This window comes from Fusarium sambucinum, chromosome IV, assembly GCF_050947815.1.
Source record: "Fusarium sambucinum isolate potato_lamoka chromosome IV, whole genome shotgun sequence".
Lineage (NCBI taxonomy): Eukaryota > Fungi > Ascomycota > Sordariomycetes > Hypocreales > Nectriaceae > Fusarium > Fusarium sambucinum.
Window position 1 is genome coordinate 5,327,780 of NC_139291.1, and position 18,832 is coordinate 5,346,611.

Sequence of the window (18,832 nt, forward strand, 5' to 3'; positions counted from 1 at the left end):
TGTTCTTCGCTAACTAGTTGTATAAAAGAACCTGCAGAATATCGGACGCCACAATTCACATCAGGGCGAGAAGCGATCCAAGGCCACGGATGATTTGAAAGTGATGCGGGAAGCAATGGATAATAGGAGAAACCGAGCGGTCCGCCTACCATCATGGGCTAACGAGGCCCTTCACAATGAGCAGAGGCATCGGGCACCGCCGGCAATCGACACACCAAAACCCCAGTTTAATTTCAATGGCGGAACCCCTCACGGTATCTAGAGTGGTATTTTTAGTCTTGCCATTTTGGCATGGGGCAGGAGTTCACGGGTCATGCAAACAGGCAGGTTGGCAGCATGATGGGCAAAGTGAATAGGGAAGATTTGCGACGGCGTTACGGCATGGCATATCGAGCCATACGATACCCCTTTTTGAGGATTGATTACGAAGTGAAGGTACGGCAAATAAGGGCAAAGGTGTTTTTGGAACTGCAGTTTTGTTTCCCAATTTATTGAGACGGTAGCTTTCGCCCCAATGTGTTGATATTGCAGCACGAAGGAACTACTAGCCGGGCGATTTTGAGATCTATGTAGTCTTGACCTTCACATTTCGTTTATTGTGAAGACGGATAGGTAATTCGATGTGCTACTTACAGTAGTATGTATATCTGGCAATTAATTCGTTGGCCAAGATTAGTCTAGTCTACATCAGATGAAGTCCTACCTTTTTCTTTATCCTTTATATTCCAGATCACCAAACCAGCCGGCTCCAATCGGAGAAGAAGGTGCGAAGTGAGGGATTGTTGAGTAGTGGGTACGGCACTAAACGTTTAATTCATCGTACGAGACGGTTGGTATAAAGCCGAGAGCAGGTATTTGGACTTGGGGATATCTGAGTTTGACGTTTTGAGATACCTATGGAGAGACGAGCTAAAGGATTGATCATAAAGTACATTACCAATACTACTTACTGTACAGATAGGTTCTTTTTGTGAATTGTTCATCGTAAAACACTTGTCCGCCTTTTGATAACCATTCAACAATACTCAACCAATGGGTGTAAAGCTGTCAAGGGTCTAAAGGCTAAAAGTACGACTGCAACGTGCATCAACATAACGAGCCAATCAAGGGCAATGTATTTCTCTACAGCCGTCCCTGAGTTTGACTCGGGCGGTTTCGTCCCTGTACGATTGCCGAGCGTTGTATGTGCGGACTTTGGAACTCTTGCGGGCCGCAGCATGGCCGCAACTTGACAATCTTTTTCGCCGAGGTCATCCTCTTTCCGAGTTTTTTTTTTATGTTGAGTTAGTAAGAGGGTCAGTTCGTTTATGGAAACGTTTAAGGCGGTTATAGATACAAAGTCAACGGGTCAAACGCTTCACGTGTCAGATCATTATTTACAAACCCCACTGTCTAGGCCTTACAGCCAGCATCAGGGCCCTGCATGGCAACAAGAATGTACCATAGACTTGCCTAGAAGGGGAAATTTGAGCGGAGTTAGTTGAGAAGAACAGAAGAAAATGGACGGAATCGAAACGGAAGTATTTTATGGGTCAATGACCGACCGTTCTTGCCGAGCCATGGACCGCCGACTTATTCAATCCTCTCTTTACAGTCATCTACCTTAGTACCGCTTTATTATCCTCCTTCTTCACATTTTCCCTCTTCCTTCTTATTTTCCCTTTTTACACTCAACCTCAACCTCAACCCGCCTCTCCCCATTTGCAAAAGCTCAATTGCTTTTGCTTCGCCTCGATTGTTCGCTCTCGCGATCGAGTGTAACCCCTCGCTTTTTTTTATTCACCTGGCATATTTGCCCCTCCAAGTTCAAACTACCACGTTTTGCCCCTCTGGTTCGCTTTACGAAAGCATTGCTATCACAACTTGACCTGTGCCACCAAATACACGTAACAATGGATGCTGTTCTTCGCCAGTCCAAGGCCATGTGCCCTTTCATGAAGACGGCCACTCCCGCCACTCTGCGCGCCTTGTCAACTTCGTCTCGCGCCCTTCCGGCTCCTGCCTCGCCATGTGGAGGCACCATGTCGAAGCTGCAGCTTCTTGGCCAGCGATGCCCTGTCATGGGTAAGGCCATGGCTGTTCAGACCGCCAAGAACCGCGCTGCTGGCTCTGTTCGTGCCTTCTCCAACCACTCCAAGACTGGAAAGGCCAAGATTCATACTTCCAGCAACAAGGAAGCTCGTGCTGTTGAACGCCCACTCTTCGAAGGCCGCGACAATGGTATGTTCGAATCCCAGTAAAAATCTATTTACTTCTTTCAGTCACTTGATTGTATCTAATCTTGCGCCCAGCTCCTCCTAGTATTCACGCGAACCGAAAGGCCGCATCCGCATCCCCGACCGCTTCCGCTGCCGCCGCTGGCTTCCAATCTCCTGGCAAATTCGACTATGAAACCTTTTACAACACTGAGCTCGAGAAGAAACACAAGGACAAATCCTACCGTTACTTCAATAACATCAACCGTCTGGCAAAGGAGTTTCCGCGTGCACACATGTCTGACAAGGAGGATCGAGTAACTGTCTGGTGCGCCAACGACTACCTTGGTATGGGCCGCAATCCTCATGTTCTCAACACGATGCACAAAACCTTGGAGGAATATGGTGCTGGTGCGGGCGGTACTCGAAACATCTCTGGTCACAACAAGCACGCCGTTGAGCTGGAGGCTACGCTGGCCAAGCTTCACGCCAAGGATAGCGCTCTTGTGTTCAGCTCTTGCTATGTTGCCAACGACGCAACCCTGGCGACACTCGGCAGCAAGTTGCCCGAATGCGTTATTCTGTCCGATAGCTTGAACCACGCTTCTATGATCCAGGGAATCCGACACTCTGGCACCAAGAAGATTGTTTTCAAGCATAACGATGTGCAGGACCTCGAGGCCAAGCTGGCTTCGCTACCCCTACACGTGCCTAAGATCATCGCTTTCGAGTCGGTGTACAGTATGTGTGGCTCCATTGGTCCTATTGAGGAAATATGTGATCTTGCCGACAAGTACGGCGCCATCACTTTTCTTGATGAAGTCCATGCCGTCGGCATGTACGGTCCTCATGGTGCTGGTGTTGCTGAGCACCTTGACTGGGAAGCCCATGCCAACGGTGCCCCTCGCGGGACCATCATGGATCGAATCGACATTATCACTGGCACTCTAGGCAAGGCGTACGGTTGCGTCGGTGGCTACATCGCTGGTAGCGCCAAGTTCATTGATGTGATCCGATCGTTGGCCCCCGGCTTCATCTTCACTACTTCTTTGCCTCCTGCTACCATGGCTGGTGCCCAAACCTCTATTGAGTACCAGATGGAGTACGATGGTGACCGACGACTCCAGCAGCTACACACTCGTGCTGTCAAGGAGGCTATGAACGCTCGCGACATCCCTGTCATCCCCAATCCCTCCCACATCATTCCTGTACTAGTTGGCAACGCCGAGACCGCCAAGGCGGCTTCCGACATGCTTCTCAACGACTACGGAATTTATGTCCAATCCATCAACTACCCCACCGTTCCAGTTGGTCAGGAGCGTCTTCGCATCACCCCTACCCCCGGCCATGTCAAGGAGTACCGCAACCAGCTTGTCGAGGCTGTTGATGAGATCTGGACTCGCCTCAACATCAAGCGAACCTCCGACTGGGCTGCCGAGGGTGGCTTTATTGGTGTCGGCGAGGAGAGTAACGTACAGAACCCTCTTTGGACTGACAAGCAACTCAACATTGAGCAAGCTACGAAGGAGATCAAGGCCAGCGGTCAAGCCGCCAATGGCATTACTGAGGCGCTTCTCGAGCTTGAGATTAAGCAATCCTCCGAGGTCGCTACTGCTGCTTAAGCGTAAGGTATAGTTAGCACCTTGCGCGCACTGCCATCATAGGTGAAAGATGAGCAGTTCCAGTTCACTTCTATGATAGCCATTTTGAGATATCTTTTACCATTTATGCTATCCATTGGATATGCAAATTGAATTATTTTATGCCCATTACCACATGACGTGGTATATGGAGCAACTGCAATTTTTAGTCTCTCCACTATTTCTGTGATGTTAATGAAATGCTGCTCTCAGGGCACCTGACCAATTTGCTTGGGAACGACTTTGATGGGACTTGTTGCATCTTAGATCGGAATAATGTTTTACCCGATGATGAAGTGAGGACCGGAAGGTTGCAGGGATGACCGGCCTCCACAGAACCGGAGCAACGGCGAGATTTCGAGGCCCGGGTCCGTTTCTAATGACAGGATCCCTGCATATCAACAACTTCAGACCAGTCAAAGAGCGCTCGAGACGACCAGGGTCAACAGAATATTGATCAATGTCTGGGATGTCGCCGTTTTTCAACTCCGTCTCCTTTTCAAACTGCTCAATCTCTGTGAGACAAGCACACTCAGATACCTAAGTCGTGACAAGATGAGTCCTGGCTCAGCTCAAGCTAAGAACAAGGGGCCCAAAGCATGCACAACATGCGCTAAGGCTAAGGCAAGATGCGTCCCCGGCCCTCTTGGGAGCCTCAAGTGCGACAGGTAAGTCATGATAATTGGTTCATTTTTGGGAATATCTTGATGGCTTGCGTTTAATCGTCGCCGTACCAGGCTTGTCTTGTACCATATACATATGTGGTGTGAGTTGGTGGAGAGGTACATATGCTGACATTAGAATTCCATCTTCAAGGTGCCATCGACTGGACAAGCCATGCGTGAACCAAACTCCGGCTCCGGCCCGGCCCCGTAGAAGTCCAAAGCTTTCTAAGATAGCAGCTCTGGAGAAACGTCTTGAAGAGTTGTCTTCACACGTGCGTCGTGAGTCCTCTTCGGAAGAAGAAGAGTCGAGTCCTTCTCAGACAGAAGGGAGTCGGCCAGAACTCTTGTCCAGGTCTGATGCATGGAGGTTTGATCACATATTTCCTTCCAAACCAGGGACTGAGAGTAACCCCGGTCAACATCCTCCACCGTCAGCTCCTAACAAGATACGGCCATGGGACTCCTGGTGGCCCACGCCACAGGAAGCGGAGCTGCTGCTCAATGGATTTAGGACCATACACTCATGCTTGTTCCCATTCGTGTGCGTGCCAGCGCATATGACAGCTTTGGAGCTGCGGGAGGATCGACCATTTCTATGGAAAGCCGTCATGATGGTGGGGTGCTTTCTCGACGGAGCTAGACAGGTTAAGCTTGGCCAAGAGTTATTAGCTGAGATTGGCCGATCAGCTGTTGTAGATGGTCTTAACAGCCTTGACCTGTTGCACGGCATGCAGATCCTGGTGGCATGGTATGTACTCAACACCAAAATCAACTAGCTGGTCCATGCCTAACTTCTCGCAGGTTTCATTATGGATTAAAGGGCTCACAGTTGACGAATCTTTTGTTCCTTGCTCGAGCTATCTGCGCCAATCTAAGGTTCAAAGACGATGCAAGCCTCAAGGGCGAAGAATTCGACCGTAACCTTGATCATATGAGGGTATACGTCGGAACATTTTATCTTAACACTCTGTCAGTTTTGCCACTTTGGTTCATGCATACGACTCAACTAACTCTGGATACAGAGTGTTTGCAACGAACAGACGTCCCGATCTCATGATGAACACTACGCATCTGGACATGTGTTGCAGAGTTATCGAGGCAAACATGCAATACCCGTCCGATGAGTATCTAATCAAGCTTGTACGCATTCAACAGCTGACACATTCAATATCTGTTACCATGGCAGAGGACAATCTCGGTCAAACCACTAGCAAGGTGCCATTAAATATGGTAGTACAATCGTTTGAGGAGCAACTGCGGCAGTACAGAGAATCTCTTGTTGAACGGTTCTCGGACAATGGTATGTATTTAATAACTCACACCAGTGACTTGGCGCTTACAATATTTCAGATAATCTCAAATCCCATGCAAATGTAGCTGAAGTGCTCCTTTATGAGATCGCCCTCTCAGAGCAACCAGCTGCAGCATCCTATCTGCCATTGACAGACAGACTGCAACTTCTCTGGTCTTGTCTCGGGTCCCTCAGAACCTTTTTCGACCTCCGTTTCGATCATCGAGAACTTGAACGTCCACGTTTCCTATGCATGAGCGCTACTGAGTTCGTGTACACGGTTATTGTTGGTATTAAGATCGTGACACTTCAATTACCAGGGTGGAATCTCGTCAACGTTCATGGAGAGCTTGATGTCGTTGAAGTCATGAGCCAGCAAGCTCAAGACCTGGACATTATTGTGCAGCGTCGTAAGCATGGCAACATGTTGGGAACAGCAACACCTGCAGGAATTCCAACACCGCCGCCTCCTCCAGATCCGTTTGAGAGACTTGTAAGACAGCTCAAGAATGTACGGGATTTGGTTAGAGCTGAAAGGCAGCGGTTGCTGGCGGGGGCTGGTAACTCCGACCTTGTGAATTTTAGTCAGGAATTTCTGTTGGATGATTCTGGGACCGACTTTTGGCAGGCTGCAGCTACGAGAGGTTACAACGTGTGGCACATCATCGGCGACCCTAGCGTTTTAAACGAGGCATCTTGATACGTCAAGAATTGGCGGGAGATGGTATGCATATTGGCATTGGGATAATGTGTTGCTGTTTGAATTATTATGGTGTCAATTGGAGACTGTCGGCTGATCAATGCCAAAGGAGTTTGTATATAGCGAATCATTGCGGAGTTTCTTTTAAATATTTTATATTTTAATACGCCGAGTATTTCAACCCCTACTTAGCTGCAGTATCATCGACGTTCACCTCAACTGCCTTGACTTGAGCCATGCTCAGCCACATTAAGTCACTGTTGGCAGTTGACTTCCTGATGGCGTACAACTCATCGAGGAAGGCCGGTACGAAAGTCCCCGGCCCACGAACCTCGGGTCTCTTGGCAGCAAGCTCGGCAGCCAGTCCAAACATGACGGTTCCTGCCACGGCGGCAAGAAGAGGATCAGCGCCATATGCAGCAACCATAGCGCTGACTGTGGTGCCCAGAGTGCATCCAGTACCTGTGACTTCACCAAGATAAGGATGCCCGTTGCTAATTGCCAGAGTGCGGGTTCCATCGCTTATAAGATCGATAGCGCCCGTGAGGATAACGACGTTTCGACGGTGTAAGGCGACGGAGCGCACGAGAGAAGCTTTCTGGGCAAAACTAAGGGATAATGTGGAGTCAACTCCACGTTGGGCAATGGTCGCACCGGCGATAGTTTGAATCTCGCCCTCATTACCCTTGATAATAGTGAAATGGCCAGCTTCAAGAAGAGTTTTGACGGCGTTGCGTCGAACGACGGTGGCACCGGCACTATAAAGTATGAGCAAGCAGGAACGGTTTCCATAGAGTCCAAAACTCACCCAACGGGATCAAGAACTATAGGTCGGTCAGCTTCGTTGTATGCCTTGATGGCTTGGAGGTAGTTCTTCAGGCCATCCGGAGTGACTGTCCCCATGTTGACTACGAGGGCACCGCCAAGTTTGGCTAGATCCGCAGCCTCTTCGGCGTAGTTGGCCATGATGGGGCTTGCTCCAACGCAAAGAGCTACATTAGCGGCGAAGTTCTGAACGACCTGGTTGAGATGTAAGCAGAAGTTATGGTCAAGACACCGCTGGACTGACTAGATTTGTCATGTTGTGTGAGAGAGGCGTCTTGTCCGCCACTGCGCGAATAACCTCTGGGATCTTGGCGATGATAACTTTACTGAGGAGATCGCGGGCAGCAGCGGCTGGGTCGGGGGCAGCAATGAGGGCGCTCACTACAGCGACACCATCGAGAGCCTTGGAGGGAGAACCAGCCGAGGCAAGAACAGGGGCAGTGTTGGTGGCGTTGATACCACCAATGCAGACAGTAGGGATAGAGCCGTAACCTGCGCTGTGGAGGGCCGAGAGTATATCGCGGACACCAGAGGGACCAATGATGGATTTTGTGTCTTTTTTGCTAAACCAGTGTTAGGGGGTCGAGTCGTACATGAGTTTGTGTATATCACTCACGTCTGGGTGGAATAGACAGTTCCGATACCGAGATAGTTAGCACCGGCTTCACAGGCCTTGAGGGCTTCTTCCTCGGTGCTTGCGGTCACTCCAATGATTTTACCTGGGCCCAGGAGCTTTCTTGCTTCCTCATATGCTGTACGACATTGTCAGTTCATTCGTTGAATGTTGGGGATGTTGACATACCCATATCATCTTGTCCAATGTGTACGCCCTCACAGCCTACCTCAACAGCGACATCAACACGATCATTGATGAGGAGAGGAACATTGTAGTGGCGAGCGATGGAATGTAGCTTCTTGGCTGTATCTACAGCGACGCTTCGTTCACTGTGTTTGTCTCTGTATTGCAGAATCGTGACGCCACCTCGTAAAGACTCCTCGACAACTTGTTCGAGGTTGCGGTCGCCAAGAATTTCTGGTGTTGAGTCTGTGACCAGGTACAGACCGTAGTTCACAGTTGGCTTGGTTGTCGAAATCATAATAATATGAGGGACTTTGGAGGGGTGAGTTTTTTGGTCATTGAGAGAAACAGGATTAGATCGAGCACGCACATCTGAAATAAATAATAGGTAGACACCTACTAGATTAAATCTCACCGATGGTTTAGAAATAAAAAACAATAATGTTTGAATGGAAGGAGTGGAGTGAGTGACTCAAGGCTGATAAGGTAAAGAAGGAAAATGAGGTGATTGCTGTGACGATGATATAGGGTAGGATATTTCCACCTGGACACTTCCTTCAAAAATACTCAACTCTTGCTTGTAGCGTTACCAGAATGTCACAAAATAATTTGATTATTCTTATAAATTACATAATAACACATTTTGATTTGAGATCTTCCCTCCATGTTTTAGGCTTCGGCTTGCCACAGACTATTCCTACACCCGACAACTTCCACGTTCAACTGTATTCAGATCAAAATCTCGAGATGTCTCGTCCAAAGATCCAAGTGATTAACCAATAATAAGGAATCATGAGTTTGTTCTTGACACTCATACTTTTGGTCAAATACGCCGTTCGCCAAAGAATCCACGCCGCTCGACCTTTGAGCTCGTCTGGGCCATTCTGATGGATCGCTCTCCAGCCTCCGAGATATGCCATAGTCCCCCAGTTACGGAAGTGAAAGGGCGCAGTCGGAGGACCTTGAGATGATATTCCAGAGTTGAATCGTTTGCCGAGATATGTTGCTTGTTGACTCGCCACTTGGGCTGTGGCAGGAAGTGCCTGGCCTTCGATATTTGCGCAGTCTCCAATGGCGTACACGTCAGGCAAAGGTTTTGTGATTTCCTTGCCATTGGAATCTTTGCTTTCTACTCGCACACGAAGATGGGAATCAACCGCAAAGCCACCTGTCTTTTCGTTCTTTGCAATCTTGCCCAAGCCCTCGATTTCACGGCCGACTGTCCTTCCAACGAGTGGGTTTTGCATGAGCCCTGTGCTCCAGACTACAACACCTGCTGCGACTTCTTCGGGCTCCTCCTTTATGCTCATGAGAAGAACATCACCTTGGCGACGGATGCCTTGCAGGTGATGCTCTGTCTTGATGCGAATGCCTTCTCGCTTGAAGATATTTGTTGCGTATGCGGCAAGGTTCTGGTCAAACATGGGAAGAACTTTGGGTGCAATATCGTAAATGGTGATGGCAACATGAGGCATCAGTTCCGGATACAGCTTTGACAGATCCTCGTGTATAAGGTCGTGAAGCTCAGCTGCAAACTCGATACCCGTGGGACCACCACCTACAACTGCAAAGTGAAGTAGTCGTTTTCTTTGAGACGTGTTTGTACTAGGCAGAGAAGCCTGTTCGAACTTTTGCAAAACCTTTAGACGCACGGTTCGAGCATCAGTGGCATCTCGAAGGAAGCACGCATGCTCCTTGACACCTTCAACACCAAAAGTTTGGCTGTAACAACCAACAGCTATAACTAGCTTGTCGTAAGGAATCTGGAACTCAGGGCCTTTGAGATCTTTTCCCGAACGAGCTGTGACTCCATCGCGTTGGTTGGCCTCGACGGTAATGCTCTTATTGGCAAAGTCGATATCTGAAGCCCAAGCTTGATGGAACTCTGTGAGGTCAAGTTTTCGACAGGGCTCAACAGCGGCACGAAACTCCAGAGTGCCAACGGCTGTTGAGGCTATGAGAGGAGTGAAGACGAAGTGAGACCGAGGAGAAATGAGGACACGAGATGCTGCTGAAGGCGATATTTTCTTCGCAAGGGCATATCCAGCCCATCCTGAGCCTAAAACAACGATACGTTCTTTATGGGCTGAGAGGAAATTCATAGTTAGTTGGTGTTTGAGTTTGAGAGAGGTTGTTTGGCGAAATGTCCACGAGTATTTCATCTCAGCTCTAGTTTTCTAAGAGATGGAATTCTCTTAAACTGACTGGAGCTACATCCACAAAAGCACAAGCCAATTCAAACAGAAGAGACATTACTTACTTTCATGAGCCGTAGTACTGGCTTGTCTCTTGCAATTTAGTCCCCCGAGCCTCATCAACAAGCGTGGCTCTTGACGGACAAGAGCAACAGCGCTTGTCCCCATGACCATGACTGTTATCTCCTAATCTCTCCGTGAGCGAAGAACCCTGGTTGTTGGAATCAATGAATGATCCACGATATGGAGGCTGTTTGTGTCTGATAGAATATGGTATGGACAATCTGCAAGCAAGTGATACCGCAAGTCTCGCCGTGTAAGTGGGCTGGCTTAATGGAATGGCCTCCACTGTTGCTTTAGACTATATGTTACTTCAAGCCGACGGAGCCGCAATCCAAGGCTGAGTATTCAAGAATTGAGTCGTGACGAGAAGGGCCGTAACTAAGCGGGTGCTTCTTAACTACTTAAGCTTAATATATTTACCTAGGTTCATATTGTATCGATCTATATCGTCACTCTTACTTGTATAATTACAGCTGCATGCCTAGTAGTTTTGCTTAGCAGCTGACACTAATAACCTGGGTTTGTACTCGGTACCCCCTTTCTGGAGATCGACCACTAGTGGGTCCCTGTAGACGGTACTTGAGCGTCCCCCCGGACCTCCCGGCGAGGCCAGGTTCAGAGCTCCGCCAACGATAATGGACCGGAAAACAGTCTGCTCCGTGCCGCCGAGACAACGTCAAAGTCAGAAACCCGGGTAAACGAGAACAACGACAGGAACCCGAAATCTTCTTCTCTACTACGTAGTTTTCGGTAGTTGCCAGGGTTGACTCACATGCCTCGGAAGGATTGACTTGCCTTAAATCAAGGCCACAAATTTCAGCCTCATTGTATTCATAAACAAAAAAAAAAGATTATCCATTAACGGATGCATACAAAGCAAAAAAACTAAAACTATAGACTCTCTACGTCATGGCTTACTTATCTCAAGATTGCTTTTGTAATAATTCCACTCCATTCGTCCGCTTCCCTTTTCTCTATTGTAACATGGCATCCAGACTCTCTCCCAGCACTCCCTCAATCTTGACGATCCATCGGTGCGTCTCACGCTCAACCACCTCATCATCGTCCTCCTGTAATTCGCTGATGCGAGGCAGCATCTCGTGTAACATGGATAGCCACTCCTCACCCAGGCGGTCCGTCAATGCCTGCTCACACTTGACCGCGGCAAGTCTGACTGCTGCAGACTCGGATCGTAGGTGCTTCAGGAGTGCAGAGTTAAGCTCCTTCTGATGAGCTTGTGAGTCTGCCGCCGAGGCGAGCTCCACAGTTGTTGGGATGAGATCATCCATCACCTCCACCATGCCGGCATGTGTGAACTGATCCATCAGTACCGGTCCAACGGCGCTAAAGTGGGCCGGAGCCTGCCAGAAGTCATCCTGGTCGTGCTCGAAACAGTTGCCCAAGGTCTGTAGCACTCTTGTCCAGAGTTGTCGCTCTTCAGGGTTCTTCAAATCCACCGACGTCAAAATCTTAACAGCATCCTCCACAATGTATGTAGCGTAATTGGTGACAATCGACTTGAGCGTGCCAAAAAACGCCTCGAGGAATCCGTAGACGCTGAATTGTCGTAGTGAGCGTCCCAATCGGTCACTCTTGGGCAGACCCGAGTTCGACCACTCAATGATCTGTACAAACACAGGTCTGAAAGCTGCGTCATTGAGCTTGTAAATCATCTTCAATGCCTTGTCGTTGGCACTGGCGTCAAGAGCGCTGAGTCTCAGAAGATCCTGCTCGCCAAACTCGCCCTTAGCACGCTCCTGTCGTCGAAGGTCGAAGACCTTCGTGACGATGCTCAACAGTAACGTGGCATTCTTGGAAATACTGGACTTGGGGTGCTTGTCAATAGCCAAGCCCAGTACATCGAGGAACTCAGCAACAGCCTGTGACAGTTAGTAATATTCTTAATTTCAAGTGCAATAATACAACTTACAGAGAATCCGGTGCTCTTGGCACTCTCCCAGTTTCGGTCGAGGGCCGAGAAGATCTCCTTCGCCTCAAGTTGCTTAGCCAAAAAGTGAAGGCAATCGACACGGCTTTCCCTTGAATTGTCTTCAAGGTCAATTTCAGCAGATTTGTTTGAAACCTCCAAGATGCGATCGAGATAAGTTGAAAGCATGTAGGGAAGATGCTGAGCTAGGGCACTGATAAATCCGTAGCTAGCAACATGGAGCTCTTCGTCCTGAGCATCCTCCCTCAGACTTTCATCAAGGTACTTGACAGCCTGGGGAATTGCGCTGGGGAGCACTGGCACAATTGCATCTTGGAGTACATCCACGAGCGAGGTAAGGCACAGCAGAGCCATGACTCGAAGTCGCTGGTCAGACTGACCCAAGCAATGCTCGCCGGCGATTGTTGTAGCGGCAGCCACGACTGCCTCGATGTCCTTCTTGCCATACTTCTCGGAAATCTTGTCGACGCATGTGACTGCAGTGTGCTTGTATCGCACGTCGGACGACTCCCGGATACCGGCAGTAAGCTGAGGAAGGAATGCCAGCAGTACGGCTCTGGATGCGGGATCCGTGTTGCTTTCCTGTTCCACTCGAACTTCGAGAGCGCGGAGAACCTTTTGTCGTAGCCCCATATCCGGTCTATCGAGCAGGTTCTCCACAGCCTTGATGAACTCTCCAATCGAGAGCAAGTTGAGGTGGTTGTGGAGAGCCTGGCCACAACGGCCATGGAGTGTTTTGTCCGCTTTGACCGTATCAGCCAGAACAAGGATGTTCTCAAGGAGGGTAGCGTAGAGCTCCCTCAACCTTGATGCCTCCATGTCGTCGTTCTCCATCAAGCCTCCAATTTGTAATCTGAGCTTCTTGTTGGCCAAAAAGACGGGGAAGGCAGATAGTTGCTTGAGGGCAATCTCTTGGAGGTCCTTGTTCTTGTCATCTCCGTTCTCGCTAATGCCAAGGAGAACGAACGAAATACCAGGCTTGGGCTTGAACAAGTCGGCGATAAGATCGAGCAGCTTAACGAGTGTCTGTAGTTGTGTTGCAATGCTAAAGTGGTTGAGCAGCTCAATGATAAATTGCAACAGAGCGTCGCTGGAACCATATTTGTCGACCAGCATACCGATGATAGCGTGAAAGAAATCCTCGGGGCCGAGAGTCTCGACCAGGGCAACAAACAGTCCATGTCGGCGATGAGCAGGCATGTGCTCAAAAGCGGTTGTGAAGCTGACGAGGATGTCACAGGCACCAGCGAGAGGGTTCTTTTGTCCTTGGCGCATAGATTGGATCAACGGAGGAATAACCTCCTTGATAGTCTGGGACACAACGTGGGCGGAGTAATCATCGCTTTGGCGAAGTACGGAAACACCCATAAACGTGAAGATGGGCATGACACTATGAAGAACCAGGTTCGGCGCGGCAGTGGCCAGACTAGCGACCAGGAGAAGGGCAGCGTTTTGGACAACGGGGCTAGAAGACTTCTGAATGCAGTTAACAAGCAAATCCCCGTAGCCACCAGAGCTGTCTATCTTGAGCTTCTTGTTGGACTTGTAGACCGGCATCATGGCAAGAAGGCTTCGAAGAATAAGGTTCTGCAAATAGCCCAACTCAGATCCAACAACTGTTCTAAAGTGCTGGAGCTCAGAAAGGGCAGTGAACAAACCATCCAGCAGATCAGGGTGCTCGGCCGGGTCGGAATTCTCAACCAGTTGCAGAATAAACGTGAGCTTTCGCAGCTCCTGGCTGATTTCGGGCGTGACCTGAGTGACGAGGCCACGGTCACCCCCAGAAGAGCTAGTTCGGCGTCGCTTGTTCGCTGGAGGCTCGGTAATCATCTTTGTTCCAGTTGGGATAGACTTGAGGAAATAGTCGAGAATATCGGTGGTGAGTCGCACGCTCCTCAGGAAGTCAGCAGCTTCGGCAGAAACGATTGACTTGGAATCAGTAGAGACAGCGGATTCTTGGGAAATCTCCAACAGCTGTTCGGCTGCTGTGAATTTGACATCAGGCTTCATTGAAGACCAAATCTTCCTCATACGTGCAAAGATGGCACGTATGAGACCCGCCTTTTCTGTGTGCTCCGGCTCCCTAAGGAATTCCATAAAGAACTCAAGACCAGCTACATCGTTGGCGACCACTACATCGACAAAACAATTATCCATGTCAGACTTGTCCAGACGTTCCGAGCTGCAAAGCTTGGCTGCCTCATCTTCATCAAGACTGGCCCACCATTGCAATACTGGGAGTAAGAGCTGTGTTCTTGTTGTGGTACTGACACCTCGGATCTCGTTGACGGCCTTCAACAGCCTACTCTTGACCAAAATCAAAGGCGTGTGGACAACGTGGGAAGTAAGGAATTGGAGAAAGGACAGTCTTCCAGGCTGAGACAAGTGGTCCTTCTTGTCCAATGAAGGATCTGGTTTAAATTGGTATTTGCCTTGTTCAATGGCGGCGCAAAGGACGGCAGTGATATGTTCGGGGTCCATAACACACTCCTCTACAGTGGGGAGAATCTGCAGGTGCAAAACCTTGGCGACAACGTCGGAAGTCAAAGCAGCGAACTCCTTGGACTTTCCATAAAGACCTCGCTCGCCCCAGAGATCCAGTCCTTTCGCAGGCACAGGAGGAATATAAAGGCCAGTGAGAACAGTAATCAAGTCGGCGGCAGCTTTACGGACTCGCTTCGAAGGATCGCTGAGGGCCGAGATACAGTAAGGAAGCAGGGCTTGAAGGTCAGTCTTTCCTGCATCGCCAGCTTTAAGCCTTCTCTTGACCATATCCAGAGCTGCGACACGAGCTAAAGCTGGGTAGGGGCCGGTCCAAATACGGATGAAGAAACTGAAATAGGTGCAATCCTTGAAGGCTGCCTGTCGGTGAAGCTTAGGGTTCAACTCGAACTCAGAGAGCAGCTCAGTGCTTTGAGAACTCTCAGAAACAACTGTGAAAAAGATGTGGCTAAACTCGTCAAATATCTCGCTAGGTTGGGGAACAAGGCAGGGAGAGAGTGATTCGGATCGGCCTGAAAGCTCCTTAAGCAAAATACTCAAGTCTTGAGGTGTCTTCTTTTCCTCGACGCCATTGCCCATTTCCTGATCGCTCTTTGATTCGGGCAACCGGCGCGAGCGGAAGGAAAGGTCGAGTTTCATCTCCAGCTCCTCAATATCGAACTTTACTTCCTCAATAACGGATTGAATAGTGTCACCAGACTTGCCTTCGTTCTGAGACAAGGCGATAAGGGCTGACCCGAGCTCTCGTCGAAGGGCACCGTCTTCATCATTGTCATCGTTCAGTCGATGCGCTGTCAAGATAAGTGACTTGAAAATGACGGCAATTTGTTTGTCCTTGAGAACAGAGCTGCTCAGAATGGTGATGATTGTCGCTAGACCTCGAGCGTCGCCCTTCTTTGTAAGTCGCTCAATCAGCGCAAGGCAGAGGCCGTTGGCCAACTTGTCAACTCGCCGGTCTTGACCAATCTCGACGAGAAGGTTTCCAATGTCTGTGACCTTCATCAATGCCTTCGTGGTCTTGCCGCTCATCTGCTTCGCAGATCGGTACTGCGCCAGGGTGGCGAGCACGACAAGGGCTGGCCTCACAGTTTCGGTTGTCCAACCATAAACAGTCTGGTCCATGAATGCGGTCACGGCATTGTCTTCGAGATTGCCCTTGGCAACAAAAACTGCAATGGCCATGTACGAAGCGATTTGAATGCTGGGTACCTTCTTCATAACTAATGATTCGGCAAAGATAGGTCCCAGCCGGTGAAGCAAGTTCTGGTCGTTTTCGCTCTGCACATTAGCCCTGCCCGACCTGGTCTTGTCCAAGATACCTCCGACTGCCTCCGTCATGATGCCGGCCCAGAAAGAAATCAAGGTAGGATAGCTGTACTGCATCCGGCATGATTGGAGGGTGTACTCGGAGATGAGCGAAAGGAAGGCAGGGTGCATGACGGCCTGTCGAACCAATACGGATCGGGGAGGAGATGTGACGGAACGGATGTAAGGGTCGAGGAAGCGGAAGTCATAGGGAATCTTGTTCGGAAGGATCGATAGTAGCGTGGCGAAGGCTGGAATCGAATGATAAGGTAAGAAAGTCAGTAAAAGAGCCTGTGTGTTCTCCTCGTGAATTCTACGTGGTATTAGTTTGATATTTCTCCAACGAAGAAGACGGTCCTTACCTGAATCTTCGGATGAGCCACTCAATAGACTTGATCGCGGGCATCAGCCTGAGTCGGCTACCTGCAAGGCGCAGGAAAGCCTCAACGCGACGATCCAATTCCTCATTCTCGGCAGCTGTGAGCTGGGTGCGATCCTGGTTCTGACTCTCCTCGCTGAAGATGGTGGAATGGAACGGCGCAAAACGAGCATCCAGCTGGCAGAGCTCCTCGAACCCTTGGATACAGGTGGTGTAGAGGTTTTGATAGCTTTGGGTAGCGGCAACTCGAGGCTCCCAGATTAGCGATTTGGAATGGGCAGCCTTTTGCGCCTTGACGTTAAGAGTCGACTTCGAATTGGCGGCTACCTGCGCCAATTGAGCGGCGAGAGAGGTCGCCATGATGATTAGGGCTGAACCTCAGGCTCTGGGCGGTAGACGGCTTGGTGATGTTGATACAGTGATCGGTGATAGCATCAAGTATGAGGTAGTAGGTAGGCCTACAAATTTTTTGGCGACAGAAAAAAGTATACTGGAGATTTTGTTATCGATAAGAGTGTGTTGGGTTTAGCGTGCAGGTACAAATTCAATGGATCTTTCATCTTTCCTGTTAGCCTGTCCACCCTGCCCCACTACCTACCTACCTTAGGTACTAAGGTAAGCAGGTAAGGTATAAACATAGCAGACGTTGAGTGTGTATTGACAAAGACAGACTTGACTATAGTGGTTGAAAGTGCAAAACAAGATAGATGTTCTATATACTATCTAATCTATGTAGGTCTTTCCTTTATTAAAGTCTGCTGCATCGAATACAATTATAATAAAAAAGCATATTACTATACATACAAATCCATCTACCGGCTCGTTATCACTTAGTAACTACAGGTACCTACCTACCTATTGACGAAGTGAAATTTCCTAAAAGGCTTCTGCATTACCTCGAGTAAGGCCGTCATTCGTCTATCCAAATAGCTAGACTTGCCATATCAACATGGAAGTTTGGTCCACTTCGACATTCATAACATAGGTAAGATAAGACTATTGGCTGACACATGAGAACGAGTGGGACAGAGCCTGGTTGCCCATCAAAGAGAACACTTAAGCCGTCGAGTGCCTGCATCTATTGCTAGACCTGAAATTCCATTTAACCGCATCATTAAGGCTGTTGAACGTAACCAACTGGTCTCGACCCTCGCTTATTTCGCGCAACAACGAGAGCTTCACTAAAGCTAGATTCTATTACAATATTAAATGGCTGTAAGAATTATCAATAATGTATAGTAATAGAGAATGCTCACATCTCACAGTCCACAGTTTCTCAGGTTGTTCTCTTTGGAGACTCCCTGTTTCAGCAATGCTCGGATCTCCAGGAAGGCTTCTCTTTTCAAGCTGCTCTGCAGTCAGGTGAGAACCTGTCTCTTATTACACGAGCTTGAAACAATCCTGACTTTGAAATCTCTCAGACTTTATCCGCCGTTTGGACATCGTGAACCGGGGCTACTCGGGCTTCAACACCGATATCGCACTTAGATACCTCCCTGAGATCTTTGCTGAGCGCACAGCCTCTTCACCTAAGATGGATTACTTGGTATGGAAGCCCACCATCTGTCATGAATGACATGAAGACTAATGCCGCCTAGGTTCTTCTGTTTGGCGCCAATGATGCCGTACTCCCAGATGCTTTCACCAAGCAACATGTTCCCATTGATCGATATAAGAAGAACCTCACACAAATCATCAACCACTCACGTATTGCGGCGCACAAGCCCCAGATTCTCTTGGTGACCCCTCCCCCTCTGGATGAAATCAAGGCGACGCCTCGGTCCATCGAAAATGGTCATAAGGGGGCTGTTCGAATGTCCGCTGTCAGCGCTGCCTATTCTGAAGTTGCCCGCGAAGTCGCACGAGAGAACCCTAGAGTGATCCTCGTCGACCTTTGGAAAGGCCTGATGGATAAGGCCATCTCCCTTGCCCCCTCAGACTACACACCTGACGGACCATGGCTGGGCGATCCTAAGAATGGCAAGCAGGGGGGCTTGGACACTCTCCTTCACGATGGACTCCACATGAGTGGTGCTGGGTACCAAGTATTCTACGAGACCCTGAAGCCATTCATTGGTAAAGAGTGGCATGGTCTTCCAGGCGATGATCGAAGGGGTTTTGTGATTCCTGACTGGCGAGAGCTTCTTGAGCTCCAAGCTAATCTTAACACTGGCGATTAAACGGGATGGTATTTGCGACACTTGAATCCAATAGTCCTTTTTAGACCTCATTAATAGTACAGCCAAAATCGTTTCTGTGTGATTTCAATCATGATGACCGAACAGGTTTTGCCTTGCTGTTAATCTGCGACCGAATGTCTCAGTA

The 18,832-nt window shown here is 49.1% G+C and overlaps 6 protein-coding genes across 6 annotated transcripts; 3 read left to right on the forward strand and 3 right to left on the reverse strand.

Annotated features, from left to right (window-relative positions):
• Window positions 1-1,892: 1,892 nt before the first annotated feature.
• FSST1_001793 (5-aminolevulinic acid synthase HemA) lies at window positions 1,893-3,817 on the forward strand (the record flags this gene model as incomplete). The annotated part of the gene is made up of 2 exons (XM_083227719.1): window positions 1,893-2,220; window positions 2,292-3,817. The coding sequence occupies 2 exons, from the start codon at window positions 1,893-1,895 to the stop codon at window positions 3,815-3,817; spliced, it is 1,854 nt and encodes a 617-aa protein (XP_083091975.1).
• A 573-nt stretch (window positions 3,818-4,390) lies between these two features.
• FSST1_001794 (uncharacterized protein) lies at window positions 4,391-6,491 on the forward strand (the record flags this gene model as incomplete). The annotated part of the gene is made up of 5 exons (XM_083227720.1): window positions 4,391-4,503; window positions 4,652-5,248; window positions 5,302-5,469; window positions 5,523-5,800; window positions 5,851-6,491. 5 exons carry the CDS (start codon window positions 4,391-4,393, stop codon window positions 6,489-6,491), a joined length of 1,797 nt encoding a protein of 598 aa, XP_083091976.1.
• Window positions 6,492-6,675: 184 nt separating this feature from the next.
• Window positions 6,676-8,413, reverse strand: FSST1_001795 (bifunctional hydroxyethylthiazole kinase/thiamine-phosphate diphosphorylase; the record flags this gene model as incomplete). Its single annotated transcript, XM_083227721.1, has 5 exons — window positions 6,676-7,249; window positions 7,300-7,511; window positions 7,561-7,879; window positions 7,933-8,068; window positions 8,119-8,413. The coding sequence occupies 5 exons, from the start codon at window positions 8,411-8,413 to the stop codon at window positions 6,676-6,678; spliced, it is 1,536 nt and encodes a 511-aa protein (XP_083091977.1).
• A 436-nt stretch (window positions 8,414-8,849) lies between these two features.
• On the reverse strand, window positions 8,850-10,217 carry FSST1_001796 (uncharacterized protein; the record flags this gene model as incomplete). The annotated part of the gene is made up of 1 exon (XM_083227723.1): window positions 8,850-10,217. One exon carries the CDS (start codon window positions 10,215-10,217, stop codon window positions 8,850-8,852), a length of 1,368 nt encoding a protein of 455 aa, XP_083091978.1.
• Window positions 10,218-11,347: 1,130 nt separating this feature from the next.
• FSST1_001797 (HEATR1/UTP10 family protein) lies at window positions 11,348-16,867 on the reverse strand (the record flags this gene model as incomplete). The annotated part of the gene is made up of 3 exons (XM_083227724.1): window positions 11,348-12,253; window positions 12,304-16,441; window positions 16,491-16,867. 3 exons carry the CDS (start codon window positions 16,865-16,867, stop codon window positions 11,348-11,350), a joined length of 5,421 nt encoding a protein of 1,806 aa, XP_083091979.1.
• Window positions 16,868-17,716: 849 nt separating this feature from the next.
• FSST1_001798 (SGNH hydrolase-type esterase domain-containing protein) lies at window positions 17,717-18,687 on the forward strand (the record flags this gene model as incomplete). The annotated part of the gene is made up of 4 exons (XM_083227725.1): window positions 17,717-17,722; window positions 17,773-17,869; window positions 17,929-18,053; window positions 18,106-18,687. The coding sequence occupies 4 exons, from the start codon at window positions 17,717-17,719 to the stop codon at window positions 18,685-18,687; spliced, it is 810 nt and encodes a 269-aa protein (XP_083091980.1).
• Between the last annotated feature and the right edge of the window lie 145 nt (window positions 18,688-18,832).